Source organism: Coturnix japonica, chromosome 14 (genome assembly GCF_001577835.2).
Source record: "Coturnix japonica isolate 7356 chromosome 14, Coturnix japonica 2.1, whole genome shotgun sequence".
NCBI classification, from domain to species: domain Eukaryota; kingdom Metazoa; phylum Chordata; class Aves; order Galliformes; family Phasianidae; genus Coturnix; species Coturnix japonica.
The window spans coordinates 2,255,425-2,273,848 of NC_029529.1; the positions used below are offsets into that span (position 1 = coordinate 2,255,425).

Here is an 18,424-nt window from a genome sequence, read left to right on the forward strand (position 1 = left end):
GGTTTCAAAGAGGAATATTTTTCAAGAATTTGACACCGTTTCTATCGGAGAAAGATAATTTACTTTAAAAAGTGATCATCCAATGTCGAATATATTTCTGTTGTTCGGTGAGGATTCAGCCTCCCAAGGAGTGTTTCAGACTGTGGCTGATATTCAGGCTTTGCAGAGTCACATTGGTGAGGCTCAGTTTTACCAGAAATAGAGACTGCCAACCTACTGTTGCATAATGCAGCAGAATCTTCGTGATGTTCTGAGTGCTCATTATGCTGTGATAACAGGGACATCTTCTGAGTAGGTGTCACCAAAGGGGTGGTTTGTATTGTCATTGTATTCTGCTTTATGACTGAGAATAAAGCTGACATTTTGTAAATTAAGGGTTGGATGTGGAAGAAAATGTGCTTCTTGTCATTTAGACTATCAGTATTTATGTTGCCTTAATTAAATATATAGTATCTGCACCTGTATGTTGATACTGCAGTGCCTTGGAGGGCAAGCAATATTTACATCCTACTTGGAAGTGAAATTCTCCAAGATTTGGTGGAAGTTTTTTTGCTCGATTTTTTGTGGCTTTGATTTTCAGACCGTTGTATGGGATTTAGGTTTGGGGTGGTTGGTCTTTTCTCACATTCTCAGCTATGGAATGAAATGAGCTTCTAGATTCCTGTCAAAGTCATTGGGGATCGTCTGCTATTTATTGCACACACAAAGAAGTTGTGGAAAATCAGGATTTTTCGTACTACTTATTCTTTAGGCAAACATGCTTTGTGTCTTCTATCTCCCAAATACCCTGGCTTTGCATCAAGTCTAAAAATAGGCTTTGCAAGGTTTGGCAATGCTCCTTATGCTATAGGTAGTCCTCCTGTTTGCTTGTCTTTCTGAGCAAAATGCATTTTTCACACTTCGGATCTAGTTGGTAACCAAACTGCTTTCGTAGCTGCCTGCATTTCCAAAAGCATCGGAGAGAGAAGAGATAAAGAAAGCAAACCCTACTCCTCCTCTAAAAGCAAAACTTATGGCTTCTCCTCTGCTTAATACTGTGCTGTTCTGAAGACACTATCAGAAGGGATGATAACACTAAGGATACAGCATGGAGGAGTAATTTCTTCATGGTCCAAAAGCTCTTTGGCATTTCAGTAGAATTGAATGCATGTTTCAGATTCTATATGTGGTCTTGAAGGTGTTCTTTTCATGAAAAGCCAGACTATATTCCTGTATAGTTTTTTTTTATTTGTTTGCCTAACAATTATAAGTATGTAGCTCAGCATAACTAGAGGGTCAGCTCAACTTCCCAAAAGGTACAATAAATAACCGCTAGAAAAAACTGCATGGAATAAAGAGGTTGTGGGGTCTCCACCTTTGGGGATATTCAAAACCTGACTTAAGACAGTCCTGGGCAGCCTGTTCTACCTGCCTCTACCTGAGCAGGGCTGTGGATCTCATGCCTCAGCTGCTCTATGATTCAGTGAATTTGCTTTCTCAGTCTAATCAGTAATTGAAAATGCAGGAGACTACATGACCATCCCAGCAGAACACGAGGAGTTTTTCAGTATTCATTTATCAAAAAAAAAAAAAAGGGTTTCAAAGCACTGCAAAGCAGCAGGCTCTCACAGCACAACCTAAGGTCTGGCTTTAGCAACAAGAAACCAGTTCTTGTTATAAGTTTCCCTTGGAAGTCCACCAAAGACATCCTGCTCAACGACATTGCTACTGGAACATTGGTTTTAGGTTTCTGCATTGATGAAGGTGAGATTCTTCTACTTCAGCATTGTCTGCAGCCACAGGACAGCTGCAGTACAAGTGATGTGCGGTGTAGATCACTCTTGTGATCTTCTTCACAAACCTGCTTTCAAGCATGAGATTAGGGAAGAGAGAAAGGAGTGTCTTACGTGCAGTGAAATACAGGCAACCTGAAGCTAACTACAAGTGTTCGGGGCCGAAGTATTCCCCAAGCTCAATATATTCAGTTGGCAGGGAAGTGTTTTTTGTCTGCACGTGTTCTGTTATCTTTCAGAGCAGTCCATTGTGGGATGCGTCCCAAACAAAAATCTCCGCATCATCCAACAGAGCAGCTTTTTTCTTTAGAGCCAGCAGAGCTGTGTGAACAAAAAAAAATTCCAATAGCCTTTCTAAAGACTTGTTAAACAAAAGCTGATCTTAGTTCATGCATGTATGATAAATATCCTCCACTGCGTCCCTTTATTAGACAGTATTCTGGGCATAGAACTTTGACAATATGCCAACCTTGGTTGTAGTTTTCCAGACTTCATCTCATAACCAAAATTCCTCAGCTCCCTTTATGAAGAACAACGATGAATTCTCTGATGGATGATTTTGGAACCTGGATTTTTAAGTTGTTTTGGTTCCAGTCTTTCTGATTCAGCCCTTTGCTGTGTCAGTTGGCACACAACTGAAATATAGATTTGTTTTCAGTCTTGCTGGTTCATCTATTACCGTGTGTTAGATTTGATTTGGGTTCATTTTATAGCCCTATTGCGATCATATTCATTACATAAGTTTTAAGCGAGGTCAATTTTTCTGGAGCAGAATGGTTATCTCAAACTTTCAGACTCTTTAGATAAACAGACTTAGCCCCGCCCTTCCTGTGACGAACATATGTGCTGCTGGCTGTTGTCTTTGCAAGCTACAAGACCTGTTGTGGAGGATCCTGGGACCTGGATTCTCAGCAAAACCAAAGAGTTTTGGTAAGTGTATGCGTTTGTCTAACTCAGTACAGGCTTCCAAATGTTTGTTGCCTACCTTAAATGAATCCACTGATTAGACATTGAGAGCGCTGTAAAGTAGTGCACCTCTACTTTGGGAGAAACTACAACTTAAGAGAGCAGTTCTGGGGGAGGCTGGGTGTTAAGGGTGTTCAGATCCATCCACCTCTCGTCCATGTGGGTCTTTGTTGGTAAGCTGCAAATGTCCTCAGAAGTGCTTTATGCAGATGGCAGCAGTGTGCCTGCAGGGGTGCGGAGCTGCACCGTGTTGGCTAATCACACCACGCAGTAATGCACTGCTCTGCTCACTGCACTGCCCAGAGCCAAAAACCTGCTTAGAGCTGGGTTGTGCTTCCATGTTTGGCAATTAAAGAGCCAAATTTAGTTAGGACGGAAGCTCTGTGGAAATTAATGATGACAAAACAGTTGAAGTGTAGCTGTAACTTTAACAGAGCAGACAAACATGACACGGAACGTTGTGTGATGACCACTACTAACAAACAGCAAAGTCTGCATCTCCTAACTGTGGCTCTCACCACCAGTACTATGCTGTTAGAGTGAGCTGGGACTCGCACAGTGGAGCATGCAGGTTAGAGTTGTGATGGCTCATTGCATGGGCTTTACCTGGCTTAGGAGAAGTCCTTTGTGCAGGCAAAGTAAACACGGTGCTTCAGGCACAAAGTAACATCCTGGCCTGTGGAAATCCACAGCTAACCTGAGAAAAGCAGTTTCTATTCCATTGGTGGAAGTGAGCACTTTCCCACATGGATTCTATGGCTTTCCCATAGAAGACAGGGTCAGAGCTGGTCCTGCTGGATGCATAACAGACTGCTCCTTGCCTCAGTCCTTCAAGCAAAACTCTATCCATGTTTTAAAGAGAGGGGAAAATATAAAGCAAAAAGTCTTTATTATTAGGCAGCTGAAGCTCAACAAAAATGACAGTTAACAGGCTTGTGTCCACTTAGTGAGATCAGTCCCCCAGGAAGCTCAAGGACTCAGTAACTGAGTTGAAGCAACAGATGAGAGGAGAACGGCTGCTCTGTCAGTCTGTCTTGTATGTAATCAGCTTTTCTTGTTAATGTCTGAAATCCCCTGTAAGTCAGGACCACGGCAGGATCTGCTGGCAAAATTGAATTGAAGTGCTTTGCAGCCCCCCCTTAAGTGATCACCTAAGTGCTCTGCATGGAGCATCCCTTTCCTTGAGCTGACACCAGAGATGATGTGAAACCCTCATCAGTTTAACCATAAAGTGCAGTGAAGCTGATGGGAGACTTTAATTACCAAGAAATCAGACTTTGTGATACTTTTTCCTGTTCTTGGACAAAAGCATCCTCACACTTGCTCACACTAATAATTGCTTCTAGAGTCCCTGAGCCCAGCACATCCTGCCACACACTGCTGCAATGCCCTGCAGTGCAGCCAGCATTGACCAGTGAGTGATCAGTGTCTGATCAGTGCTGTTGAGCTCCCTGTGCTCTCGGCATTGCCAACCTGCACAGCAGGATGCTGTGCCCAGAATTACCGCCCAGAAACTCCTTGCTGCACCAGTCTCCGTCACAACCAGCCCATAGCTTTAATTGCTGTGGGTACCTGTAGCTTTGTGGATGATAGCAGGGGCAAGAACAGAGCAGAACAGGCCTGCTAAGTGAGTGTGGGAATGCACTGCAAACAAGAGAGGGAATCACGGAGGAATAGGATGGGTAGGAAGCAGCAATGTGAGGAGAGAGGGGGCTGAGAGATGCAGAGCTTGGCCATGTGTTATGGTTTCCCTATACCTGGTGCCAAGCAGCAAGGCTTTCTTCTTCCCCCTAAATTTCTGGAGCATCAAAACTGAAACGTGTTTACTATGATCTATTTGGATTCATCTTGAATCTTTTCCTCCAGACTTCAGCCAATCAAATCGATCCCATTTGATGTCCAGAGCTCGGTGTCGGGACTGAAAAGAGGAGCTAATGTTTATTTTCTGCACAGCAGTCTTTCTTCTGCAATATGGCAATAATTAGCTCTCAATACATACCAGCTTCTTTTAACTAAATTAGAATATTGGATCAAGTTTCACTTAAGTTCTAGAAGCTAAATGCTCTCTGTTGGCTCTCTCTAGTAAAGAGCCAAAGACTCTCAAAACCAGGGAGCAGAGAGAAGGGTGAGTCTGGGCCATCCTCCTCCAACCCCTCAGCATTGTCCAGAGGGAGAAAGAGCTGCCTGAGCAGTGGGAGCAGCCCATGGAGCTGGATTAGTGCCCAGGCAGCGCTGCGTGCCTCGTCCTGCCGGAGCACAGCAGGGCCGGCCCTGGCTGCACGCCATTGGGATGGGATGGGAGCAGAGAGATGTGGGGAGGGCCTGGCGTGGTACCACCAATGGGTTCAGAGAGATTGCAGCTCTAAGAAATGATTTTTGTCCCGACTGCCTTATGCATTTCAACTGCAAAGACACAAAAATAAGAAAGAGAAGGGATAGAAGAGCGAGATAGTTCACCGTGCTGTACAGTGCTGACCCACCTGCTGAGGTTGGTGCCTGGCTGCATGTCTGACAAGCCACGTCTCGGCTTCCAGGTACTTTGGTACAGCAGCCTCAAGTTCTCACATCGTTGCAGTACGGCTCTTTTAAGATCAACAATAACCTGCCATCGGCTGGCATCTTATTGGATGTCCTGACGTTCATTCATTCTCTGTTTCTCGAGGGTCAGCTTCATGCCCGCTTTGTACGCAAACAAGGACACAGAGCTTTATTTAACAGCACGTAGTTCTGAGCCGTTCTTTGCTGGCAGGCCGGGCCGCTCCTCCCCAGCACCGTGCGGCTGTTGGCCCGGCAGCAGCTCCCGGCCCGCCCCGTGTGGGGAGCTTCAGGAATAAGCGACTGGGACAGATCGCGAGCTGAACTTATTTGCGTGCATTGTCCAAACACGGCAACATCGGGCTGGTTCCGAGCCGTGCCTTGTGTTGTGCGGTCTGTGTTAGAGCAGGTGCCCGGCTCACAGCGAGCAGCGGGGCCGACAGGCTGAGGTGGGCGGCGGGGGGCGGGGCGGGGCGGCGGGGGGGGGGGCCGCCACGGGGGGCGGTGCTGACGCGGCCGGGGATGCCGGCGGGGGCGGTAAGGCGGGCGGGGCGAAGCCAGAGCAATCAGTGCCGCCACCGCCACGGCTCGGCCTTTCCTCCGCTCCACGGGCGCCAGGTAACGAACACCCCGGGCGGCAGCGCCCCGCTTCGCGTGCCCGCGGGCTCCCGGCGGTTCCCGCAGCCCTTCAGCCGCGATGCGGAGCTGCCCCGCCGTGCCCTGCCCTGCTCTGCCCGCGGGACGGGGCCTGTCGCGGCGGCGGGTGGGCGGCTCCCCTTTCTCTCTCCGTTTCCCGTTGTGCTGCCTGTGGTGCCGGCCGGCCCCGCTCCGTGTTTGTCCGCTGTGGGGCGGCCCCGCGGGCTGCGCTGCTGGGAGGCGTGAGGCGGGCGGCTGTGAGGCGCGGACAGACGTTGGGCGCTTTGGCGCTCGGCGCTGTTTGAATCCGCGCTGCTGAGGCCGGGCCGGCGGGGAGCGCCGTGCCGTGACCGCCCGGCTGGATCCCGGAGCTGCTCCGTGTCAGAAGCGCTTCACGCGCCGCGTGTCAAGAGTTGCTCAGCGCCGGGTTCGCGTGCAGCTGGTGGGCACAGAATGCGGCTTCTCTGCCCCTCGGGCTCCTGCATAAAGGCATCAGCCCTGCACGGAGCGCTGTCTGCTCGCACTAACACAGCACTGCGCTCCCGCAGCGGCTTTGCTGTCGGTGCGGTGCTCAGGTAGCGGTGAGGCAACGAGCTGTTCGGAGGCAGTGCTTGTTTTGGAGCGAGCTCGTCAAGTTTTGTGTGTGATGGAGGGGAAGCAGTGCTCGGTTGGCCTCGGTGCGTGTCTGCTGTGTATTGAAAAACAGCACTGTGTCACTTGTTATGGGAAAAAGAGAATCTCGACCAGCAAACAGCAGGGCCGGTGCTGGTTTGGTGCTTGCAGTCCCTCTATCTCACTGTTTGCAAAACCAAACAAACAAACCTTACGTCTTTATTTTTGCTAATTTTATTTTTTAAAAAAAACTTGCCTTAATGCTTTGCAGCGCACTGTTAGAGGTCAGCGCTGTGCTGAGCAGACGAATTAACACCTCATTGCATCCCGCACCTCCAGGGCTGTGTCGCTGTGTGTGGATGAGCCCTGCAGGGCGCTGTGCAGGTGCTGGGTGCCCTTGGCCATCTGTCACTCCTCCCAGCTCCACGTGTAGCACGGACCCAGCTGCGGGCTCGGGGGTGGTACCGCGGCACAACCAGCCTGTTGGATTCCTTATTTCTGCTACACGGTTGAAGTCGCTTTATGAGCGAAGCTAAGGGAGCTGACAACAGCCCGCGGTGCTCCGAGCCGTGCGGGGCGGCCCTGCGGCGCTGTGGGCCGGCGGCCATTTTGCGTTGCGCGGAGCGGGCACACGGCGGGCTGGCCGTGCACAGCGCTGTGCCGAGCGGCTGCTCGTGTGTGTGTGTGTGTGTGCGAGCTCCGGAGCCGTGCAGCCAAGCCGTGCTTTACACCCACCCGCTGCTCTCAGCCCCGTGCTGCGATGCGGAGCTGCTGCCCGCCGTGTGAGCCGCGCGGCCATGGCGCTGCCCGGAACTTCCGCTTGGAAACGTCAATTTGCTCGGCCGCGTCGTTGTGTTTTTGTTGTTAAAATGACGCCGGGTGTTTTAATCGAGTCGTGCTGTAACACGGAGCTCTTTGCCCTTCAGCCTGGTGGAACTTGGAGTGATCCGGAGGTGTGGGAACACTCCGTGAAGCTGCTGTTGACTGAGGAATTTGCTTTTAATACCAAAAAGAGAAATCTTGGTTATTCCAAATAGTACAAAATTGGAAATGACAAATAAAAACAGGTTGCTCTCAGGAACCGTATGTTACATGCTCTGCTTCCATTGCTGTTAATAACACGTCCAAAAGTTGCTTTCACTTTGTAAGGCCATAGTGTATGAAATCTTAAGCAAATAAGCTCATTTAAGCGGGCTCTACATCAGGTATTACTATCAACATCTTCCTAAAGCTTTCAATGTGTTGCCACTGCAAAAGCTGCAGGCAGTTGATTTATTTTACTGTTAGTATTTGTCCCGCCCCCTAAAAGCTATTGCCAAAGCATTGCTCACGTGCTGCCTTGCTTCCCTCGTGCCCTCTGCTGTGGCCCAGCAGTCACCAGCTGCAATGTGCTCCAGCAATTACAACAGCTTTTCTGGGACTTAGAAAATCAGAACCCGATTTCTTGCTCATTAACACCTTCCTGGTGAGTAGTTTCTCTTTGTGAGATGGTGTTTTACCTCTTCCTTTGTCACTAAGGTGCTCTTCAGAAAGCGCTGAGATAGAGCTGATGACGATGGGGATTCCCCTTGTCCTTGCTATGTGCTTGTAGTGCATATACATTGTGCATTTGGTGCTGCCTCTGCTCTTCTGACCCTTCTCTGCTTCAAGGCCGCTCTCAGAGCATCTCACTGTCTGCAATACAACCAAGGAAGCTTGCTGCAATATTTCTGGGGCTTTTTAAGGCTGTCTAGTCCTGAAAGCGATGATCAAATCAGGTAAAGAGGAGTTTGAAGCAGTTGGTGTGGCCTTGTGTCACTCAGACACTCGGTATTCCACATTCTCCAGGGAACAGGCTTTGTTAAAAGGTAGATTCTGCAGCACTGATTATAGGAGTCCCTGGGCTTCTTTGTGTTCTGCCCGACTCAGAATCTGATTGAGTTGCAGGAGGGAGCTGATGCTTGAGATGATGGTTGTCATCTGCTTCCCCACAAAGCAGCACCAATCCAGCTGCCTCCTCAGTAGAAGTTTTGAGGCCAGTTTAAAAGCTGAAGAGTGATGGCAGTGATACGACACAGCTGTCTGATCTGTGCCTGTGTTTTAGATGAAGTTTATGCTTCTCTTCAGTTGCCTTTAACTTGTCTTAAACGTTTTTATTGGTACGTTTTTAGGCAATTAGATGTTTTATGGGCTTTCTGAAGGAAAAAAGGTATACTTAGTTTGGGCCCAATGAAACTAACAACAAAGCTATGTGAATCTGGGTCCGAACTGATCCATGGGAACTTAAGTTGTAAGTCTCATGAGCCCCCAGATGTTGAAGCTGTGCTCTATCTACCTGCCAGGTCCCCTGCTAAGCTTCATGGCTTTAAAATTCCCACTTATTCAGTTGTATATGAAAGTTTTGTAAACAAGAGGAATGAATGGGCTGGGTGAACAAAGGAGTGCAGTCATGCACAAGCGGATGAATTAGAGGGATTTACCGCTTCCCACCCACACCTGCTCTGCTCCGTAGCTCTGCTGTAACGTATACAACGCTTCATACAACAATTTCAAGTAGTGAGAGAGCTTTTGGGATGGGAGAAAAGAGCAGAAGCCTGAGCAAGTGTGTTACTTCTCACAGTCTGCTGCTGCCCCATCCAGGTGAGCAGCAGGAGGAGCTGGGAGCTGTGGAAGTAGGGAGTGTATGTGGGGAAATGCTGCTGGATGTCAAAAGTGACAGCAGGTGCTGAGCTGCCGGTTAAGAGCTGGGTTTGTTGGTGAAGGATGGCAGGACAAACTAACAGGGGTGCTGTCCCAATTCAGGCTGATCAACCGTTCTCCTAGTTTAGATATTTATAAGAAATCAGTTTTGTTGTCCCAGACAAACTCAGTCAGTTATCAGTGTCCCTCATCTTAAACTCGCTGCATTTCCACTTTCACTATTGGGAGAATTTGTTGCTCTTAGGTCTCCATTTCCTCTGCTCTCAAAGAAGTGCTGTTTGTTGTTACAGCACGGCAGCAGTAGTGTGTTGTAGCACTATTCTGTGCTTGTTCCAACACAGACTGCCTTGCTTGTACGCCTTCTCTATTGGTTTAAGCTTCCACTAAATAAGCAGCACGTTTGTTACATGAACCAGTGAAAGCACGATGGCTCTGGGACGAGTGAAACAAATTTAGGGAAAGATCATCTAAGGGAAATGTCATCTTTGTGATCTCTGAAACAAGCGTGTAAAGAGCAGAAGGGAGAGACCTTACTCCTCATTACCCCACGGATCATGGGAGGTGCCTGCGCTCAGGAAGCTGCAGCGTTTGGGTCTGTAAGTTGTGATTTAACAACAAGCAGGAAGCTCAGCTGTCAGCAGCAAAGGAAACTACTGCACTGACAGCGGGTTTGGAGGCTGCAAAGGGTGGCAGTGTTAAGTGCAAGGCTCCCTTTTGAACTGCCATTAGCTGTGCCTGGGGCTCGCTGTGCTTGTTATCTCTATTTATTACACATGGGTTACTGTACAAATAGAAACTCCTATTTCAGAATCACGGGCAGCATCCCTAAAATGAGGTGCTCGTTGATATTTTGTGTACAAGAATTAAAATGTAGCCAGGGACATTTATATTTTCGTTAGGCATGTCTGCGCAGTTGTGTGGAGTTTCCTTTCCTGTTGTTGAAATGGGAGCCAGAGATGAGCTAGAAATAGCCAGGATTCCACTGTGCCCATCCAGAACAGCCAGATCCCCATCGAGTAACCTGCTATCAAAGAACTAATAGAAAAGCAACGTTTTTCTTATGGCTCATTGGGTAGAAAAAGTCTCAAGGGTTTTTGTTTTGCAGATATATTGAAATTAAAGGTCAGTTTACGTAGTACTACCAATAATCACACAAGTTTCTTGATACAGCACCACCAGTTTCTTCCTTCCTTTTGAAGGCTCCATAGAGGGTTTGTGTTGTGTTTGGGGGCACTGTTTATTTCTTTCCCTGTTGGCACTGAGGACAGTTTTAGCAACGTGAGTCATTTTGCAGTTGGCTCTTCTGTCAGGGTGTGTATCCAGCGCTTCTATTACTGCAGTCAGTGAACTGTTAACAAATAGAACAAGTCAATGCGAAACACGTGAAGCCTCCTCACTGCTGGCGAGTGGCATTCAGAGGGTAAAAGGATTTGAATATATGTAAAAACTTCCTCAAGTTTCACGGCTGGAGCTTTGTTGGTGCGTAACGCAGCTGTGCTGTGCTCAGTGGCCTTTTGAAGCAGAGCTCTGTGAAGAGACCTAAAAGCACGGCAAGGAGGGGCCGACATCTGGCTGCTGAGCCGCTGGGCCCGGCAGTATCGTGAGCCCAAATGGAAGTGGTGCAGTTTAGCTGTGATAAAGCCTTGGCTCATATTGCAGCACGGTTCCAGAGAACTCGGAAATGACTTGAAATAGACTATCATTAAAAAAACCCCACAGCAAACCACCAGGCCTGCAGTCGGAAGTGTGCTGAACTTCATGCCGGGCTGATAAGGGCTGTGCAGCTCTGTGTGCTGAGGCACTGAGAGCTCCGTATTTTTGGTATCAGTCACTTGAATAATTTCAATACTTGGAAACACAGGCTGAACAATGCAAGGGCTCCTCCACTGGCTCTATACGGTTGTAAGTCATTGCATTGCTTTATTTTCACCTTTTACAGTATGATTTGAAACTGTCACCATGGACTTTTCACGCCTACACACGTACACTCCTCCCCAATGTGTGCCAGAGAACACTGGCTATACATATGCACTCAGGTGAGAACTCTTTTTTTCTTCTTGTAGAGAAACTGTATGTTCTCTAAATGTTGTTAACTCTGGAATAGCTCCCATGGTAAGTAAATGGCCTCCGTACAGAAACATGCTTTAATGGGTCTGTTCTGAAATGGCTCGTGTCCTCAGTGCAGGAGAGTGTGTGCTGAACTGCTGGGACAGTGACTAAGGTAATGACTCAGTGTTTATTAGTTGCTACAGAAAGATGAGTCTCCACCTAGTTACGCTTTGTTTTCTCTCAGAATGTCACCCAATTCTTCCATGTTTGATACATTTTAATGTCGCTAATACGTCCTTATTGCTGCTTGGTGTGGGATCTGTCTAGAAGTCGCTTTAAAATCAAAACTGTCTGTTGTGTGAATAGAAAAATCTGTGTTCTAATGAATTTGCTTGTGTTTTTTTTTTTAATTAATCTGCCATTAGATTGCACTTAAATCATTTCAGTTCTCTAAAAAAGAACTGCATTGGTTGCTGGCTCCTCCAATCTGTAGCACAGATGATGGTTGTGATGCCCGTTGGAGTTTTTGAATGCTAACAGAGCAGATTGGCTGTGGATCACGTCCATCTCGTTTTTCCTGTTGAATGCATTTGGAAGCCATGAATGGGTCTGAGTGACTGCTTTGGCTAATTCCAGCTTTAAAAACAAAGATTGCTCATTAAGATGGAGCGAGTTCTGTTTCCTCTGTGCCTGTATATCATCTCTGTGTATTTGATGTGTGTTAATTTAGTATTTTGTTTGGAGAACGCTTGGCTACTTGCCATTAAACCAGGAATTGGCAAAACCATGTCATGATGAGATCAGCCGTTAATAACCCTTTCTTTTGTATGCTCTGAAGTTGAGTAGCCTCGTCATTTTGAGGGCTGGGGGAGGATCATTTTCTTATCTGAAAACTGAAACTGAAAACTTTTCTGAAACACTGATAGCAGTGATTTTAGCAAAACTGAATGCATCGATGTTTTAACCATTAAAAACAATTGCAACTGTTCCCCAGGGTTTTAAGGAAGCATTGGCACAGCATTGCTTAATACAGGTGTGCAGGACAGCTGGATTCTCCCTGATTCTCTGTGAGGTTTGGGCAGTTTGGGTTGGTTTGATGTTTCAGAGCACTTCTTGCTTAAAAAGAGCTGCAAAATTGCCCTCTAATTTAATTTCTTTCCCTCAGTTTTATGTCTGTGTGAAACAATACAATTATTTTCAACCCTGCAGTCTTCTCCACGCCAACCTTTTTTTTTTTCTTGCAGAGGAAAAAACAAAACTCAGTATTAAGAAGTGAAGGTTGTTACCTCTGGGCCTTATTTTGTGGCTTCCAAAGCATATTATAGAAGTAAAGCTCAATGAAGTGCTCAAACTATGATGGGGTTGGAACCAGGCTGAGCTGCATTGCAGTTCTCGCCCACTGTCAGGAGTTTGTTTCCTTCACAAGCAGGCTGGGATCCCATGTGAGCACGGCTGGCTGCCAGGAGGGGAAAGTGCAGAGCGAGTCCTGTTAGAAATCTGGAGTACAGTTCATTTTGATGGTAGCTCTTGCATTGAAAGTAACTGGAGTGTTTGACTTTGTACATAAACAAAGATGGTTATGTTGCACAACTGAGCAATTGTGGAGAAGTTTTTGTGGAAGGGAAGAGTTGCACCTCCTAAGCTTTTTGACATTGTATTTCACTGCGTTAAATGTTAGGGCTGGCTAAGCTGACCTTTAAGAATGGGCTTAATGAAGGCAGGTGCAGTTGTACTAAAATTATTTCATCAGTGTAACTTTTCCTTGTACAGAAAGAAAAGATCAGACAGTGCTCTCTAAAACTTCCTCCTGGAAAATGTTAAATTATGGGGTTTTTATTAAATAACGGGGAAAGCTGTTTGGTCCAGTGCCTGCTTTCAGGGCTCCATAGGGTGAGCTGCAGGCTCCCTGTGTATCACAGCATGCTGCTCGACTCGTCCTTTGACAGCTGGGTCTGTTAATGTTTGAGTAATGTGAGGAAAGGGTGAGTTCAGCAGTGCTGATAATCCCAAGTGTTTCTATGCTGAAGCTCTCTCCTCCTCACCCTGCCTGCCTGGTCCACATTGGCTTCACTTTATATCTGATAACACTTGTTCTGCTTTTGACAACTGGATCTTGACAAAATCTGGGCGTTTCTCTATAGAAACTTGCTTGTGTGTGTGTAGCTTTGCGGGAAAGTTCATTGACGTTAGATAGCACAGAGCTATTAATAGAGTTGGCTGTAACCTATTAAAAGGATTTCTATTAATACTCACAGCGGTTGCTCTGTATTCATAACTGTAGCAGTTCTGCTTTGTGCTTTTAATCTTCCAGCTCAAATCAGAGAAGCACTGAATTAATACATAACCTTTATCCTCCTCAAGCTACAGGTCTGACCTGTGAATCTCGCCCAGCTGTCAACATGTAATTTCCTCCCCACTCCTCAGACTCTCTCCATGGAGCCACCCATCTTCTGGGCTGCCTTTTTTGGTACCTCTCTGCTACTTTTAGCACTTTATTCTCTTTCCAAACATGGTGAGATTTTGGCTTAATTTTTGGGTCACTGCATTGCATCACGTGCATCTTTCTGTAGAAGTGAATTGGTAGAAGACTATTTGTATTTCATTCACATGTATTCTGGGGCTGATCAAAGCCATAACTACAGCTCAAGGTGGTGCCCTTTGTCAGTTAATGTAAGTGATGCTCTCCTCAGAGTATATGAATGGGCACACACAGTTTATATGCACGTGATGTCTGTTTAGTTCTAGGTCTCCTACGTGCACAGCATTCTTCTATCACAATCTTAAGTAGTCACAAACCTTACTGCCCACTTCTTATCAAAGGGTACTTATAAAGTAAATCATGTTTCACGTCCTCCAGAGAAAAGAGATGGCAGGCATCATTTTCATTCCACTTACGAAGTTATAACATGGAATTAACCCACTGGAGTCTAGGGCATTCTTTATGAACTCGTGTGAAGGAGGTACCAAGAGCACAGCTATGGAGCTGGGGATAGGTGTGAGGCTGGTCAGGTCAGCTGTGCCAGCAGCCATGGGGAGCTGGCTGCCAGGAGCAGGGAGCCCATCTGCACTGTTACAGGTTACCTGGGAGCTTAGGCTAATTGCATCCTGCCTTTATTAAAGCTTTTTGGCTAGCCAGATACATTGGTAGGAATAATATCAATGCTGTCCTGTCCTGCCTTTTTAGACTTGTCTTTCAATATACGGAGAGTTATTTTCCTGCATAAACAGTCATTTTAGCTCAGAGGAAAAGGCACAGTGACTTTCTGTTGTCAGGTTTTTGTTTAAGGTGGTAGGGCCGACTCTGAGCTGTGTATGAAACCCAAGCTGTTATCAATGCTCATTGAGATACCTAATAACAACAAGTGTTCACAAACAGAGACAAATTGAGCTGGTTTCAGCTGTCAGCTTGCCCTGTGTACTCTGTGTTCTTGTGAATTGAGTATCTGTAAGAAATGCTGGGGGCAGATGAGGATAAACAAATGCATGGTGGCAAGTGTAAATAGCAAAATGAGTTCTGAAGCAAGTGGTTGGGGAGGGACCCAACTGTAAACTATTAAGGCTCTGATAATTTCAAAAGGACAACAGGAAGAGCCACGTTTGACCTGTCTTCTCACTTAAGCTCTGTGGAAATGCAAATCTACGTTTGTTATTTGTGAAAGCACTGTATAAATTGTTACTCTGTGCCTTTCCATATATCAACTAAATCTGCTTTCACTCAAGGAAGCTCCTGTCTATTTCATCTTCCCCTTACCCCAAACACAGAGAAGGATCAATCAGCACAACTCGTGCAGTAAATCATGCCGGGTTGATGTGAAGCTGTGCTTGAGACTCTTGCCTTGCCCAAGGTTGTGCTGTGTATGGGCAGCACTGGCAGGGCAGATCAGTGAGATGGAACAGGTGGTGCCATGGGCCTGCTGCCAGATCTGAGCACCTCTGAGCTGTAGAGTTATTTCAGACAAACCAAACTAGTCCTGTGTGCTGAATGCGTGCTTCATGCTGGAGCACCCAGCTGTTTGCCTGCACTGTGCTGTCAGGATTAGGCCTTTTAGGTGAAAGAAGTTCCATTTGTGTGCTCCAACTCTGTCGTATCCAATGTGCAAGTCAGGAAACTCGCTTCAAAAGCACCAACCTCACCAGAGCCAAGTCGCTGCTTGAAGTGCTGCTGCTTGGACTTCCCACGTTAATTTATTTGCATGGTAAAGTAATACATTACGTATCGTCTGATTACTTTGTGATGTTCTGGGATTTTCACACACCGTAAGAAAAGTATTTGCATTAAAAAGATTGGTTTTGCAAAAATAGCTTCTGCAGCAGCTGTTTGTATTCTGGGAAGCATCCATTTCAAATTCAGATTGCACAGTAGAATCTATTGAGCTCTGCTTTATTGCTTGTTCCAGGGGCTCCTGGGGGCAGGGTCCTCTTTAGGTAACACTTCATACCTTGTCAGTTTTCTTTCTTTTTCTCTTTTTAATCTCTCTCAAAAACAAAAAAGAGGGGAGGGGAAATAAAAGGGAACCCAACCCCAGGGATATTAAAGTAACTGCTGTTCCAGCTCTGTGTATCCCTGAGGAAGCAGACTCCAATGAATGCTGGCCTAGAGCAGTTGTGTTGTGATACTTTGGTTCACCACGCTGAGCAGCTGTAGGACCCGGGCTTCTGCTGCACAGCGTCCTGTAACGACAGGCTCTGCTCCATTACGTAACTGAATATTTCCTTTCATTGCAAGTACAAGTATTCTGCTTTAGGCTAAACTTCTGTTTTAGTAAATGCATGTCTTATTGATTCTTCTGCTTAATCTGTTTGTATTTGCCTTGCTCTGCTATTGCATGCTCTGTCTTCTTTGTGAGTTCTTATGAAGCTTCTGAGAGAATCAAGTGTACGAGTGTGGATTTGATTTCTGGGATAATGGAGTGAAGCTTACTTATGTGTATATTTGCCTTTGTGGGATAAAACAGCAAGCAAAAAATGAAATAAAAAATAGACAAAGTGTTACCTTGTGACTTAGAATGCATCATGATTTTTGTTATTTGCAGTGAGTAATGGGAAAGAAGCTTCTTGTTGTAAGTGGTTTCATCTCTTCAATTGGTGCTAAAAGTGCTGTGTCTGAGGCTGCACAACGCTTGTTCTGCCTCAGCTGCAGACTTGGTTTCCATGGTAGTTGTTTCTTTCTGTGGTTTGCTTTCTGTTGTTAAACCTATAATAGGAATTGCTCTTTGTGCTCCCAAGTTATCTGGGTAATACTGCGTATCTTGAGGAACTTGCTCCATAACCCTGGATAAACTGCTTTTAATTGAAGGGCATGCTCGTTTCTAGGGGGGACGTTCTCTTGAATTCTAACTTTCTTGTTCTTATTTCATTTTAGTTCAAGTTATTCTTCAGATGCTTTGGATTTTGAAATCGAACACAAAATAGATCCAGTGTTTGATTCACCAAGAATGTCACGGCGTAGTTTACGGTTAGCTGCTGCAGGATTTAATAAACCAGATAGTGCCCGAAATGATCTCCTTCATGACAGCCCTTACACCGGGAATGTGACGTTCAGGGAACAGTCTTCTAAGTAAGCATTTTCTATCTTCACAAGATAATCTCTTGGTTGGAGTCTTGAGGATTCTTGTTTGAACACGATAATGTGAAAATGGATTCCTTGCTGTTTCCTTTCTTGTCCTCAGTGTTTAGCACCATAACTTAGTGTATGTGCTTTGCAGTGAGTACTTTGCAATAAGTTCTGTGTAGATGCATAGAAGTAAGAATTTTCTCTGGAACCTGATTGTGACTGCCTGGTTATGTCAGTGTTGAGAAAGTTTGTCTTTTTATTGCCCTTTTTTTAAAGTGAGAGAAACAGAAACTTGTATCTGTTACTGCTGTATCTTTCTGTTTTCTCATGGCTTTGTTTCCTAGGATGGTGAAGCAGCGCAAAAGCATAAACAAACAGTCTGGCAGCATGAGAGATGTGCCAAGGAAAAATCTGTCCAGCTCTCCCATCTTTAACCAAAGCAGTTTCCTCAGCCGTGCCAGTGATACGTCAATGGTATCCACCGTGCTGGATGAATCTTCGATTCGAGAGCAGACAGAAGTTGATCATTTCTGGGGTAGGTCTTGAATGCTATTGGCCATATTGGTCTGTGAAGACTGCTTATAGTTTGTGTGTGAATGTGTTTGCATTTCCCTCTCTCACTCACCTGTTTTCCCATAACGCCCCCTATATGTACCTCTACTTTTACTGTAGGTGTCTGCTTTGTTAAGATACCTGCTGGAAATTCACACTCCATTGTGTGAACTTGATTTTGTTATTCCAGTCAACATAGCTCATGTTGCAAAGTGAAGTTATTTTTCTGTCTTTATTGCTTCAAAGTGTTAATTCTATCAACATCTACATTTGTGAAATTTCTCTTGAAAAGCCGAAGGAAAAGCATATTTGTTTGTTTCAGGCAGAAATGTGCTTGGACTTAAAGTACCTTAATCTGAAAGTGTGAAGTTAGTGATACCTCAAGTTTTCCTGGGAGGTTTTTGTGTATGATTGATTTGGAGTTTTACCTAAATATGTATCAGCATCCTTTTCTGGAGTCAACCTCTTCATCTGAAGAGAAAATGTGAGAGTCACCTTCATAAAGTGCTGTGTAAGAGATCAGAAACTTACTATAGCACCCAGTTCAGACTGCTTGGTTCTAGCCAGTATGTTTGTGACTGTCCCAGGGTGAGAATGTGAAGAATTGTTTCAATCTTAGTAGAAAGCATGGGTTACTCCTCTGTGCTAGCACTATATTTTTAAGATTCTGTTTCAGAAGTAGTTACTAAGCAAGAAAAACAGTGTAAGCTTGTAATCAGCTGCTTTGAATTGAAATGGAAGCTAAGAGAAAGTATAATTGTCATCCATACTTGGCTGCTTCTGTGACAGGACACTTGTCATAAGCTGTTAGGCTTCTACAGTAGTACATGGATATATGGATCTTCTCATGTCATGTGGTGTGAAAAATGTTAGATCTTAAGGGACTTTTCTTTGCAGTCTTAAGTTAGCAGGACCCCTGCTATGAGTTGACGTCACACATTGTAATTGCTCATGGGGCTTTTCCTTATCTTTGTGAACAATTTTTTTTTTTCTTTCTTCTTTGAAGGTCTTGATGATGATGGAGACCCTAAAGGTAACTGTGCTTTTCTTTTGCTTCTCCATGAGTTCT

General features: G+C 45.6%; 1 protein-coding gene across 13 annotated transcripts in view; it reads left to right on the plus strand.

The window, feature by feature from the left end:
* Positions 1-2,612: 2,612 nt before the first annotated feature.
* SUN1 (Sad1 and UNC84 domain containing 1) overlaps positions 2,613-18,424 on the plus strand; it is a 30,629-nt gene continuing 14,817 nt past the window's right edge. For 7 of the 13 annotated variants that reach the window (XM_015876502.2, XM_015876506.2, XM_015876509.2 and 4 more), the window contains exons 1-4: positions 2,662-2,702; positions 16,612-16,806; positions 17,148-17,338; positions 18,362-18,388. In XM_015876502.2, coding sequence (XP_015731988.2) covers positions 16,685-16,806; positions 17,148-17,338; positions 18,362-18,388 — 340 coding nt within the window. In that variant the 5' untranslated portion in view covers positions 2,662-2,702; positions 16,612-16,684. Of the gene's footprint in view, positions 2,703-5,796; positions 5,892-7,857; positions 7,987-11,139; positions 11,237-16,611; positions 16,807-17,147; positions 17,339-18,361; positions 18,389-18,424 lie in introns of those variants that run through there. The other 6 variants (XM_015876503.2, XM_032447601.1, XM_032447602.1 and 3 more) reach the window with 4 other exon arrangements.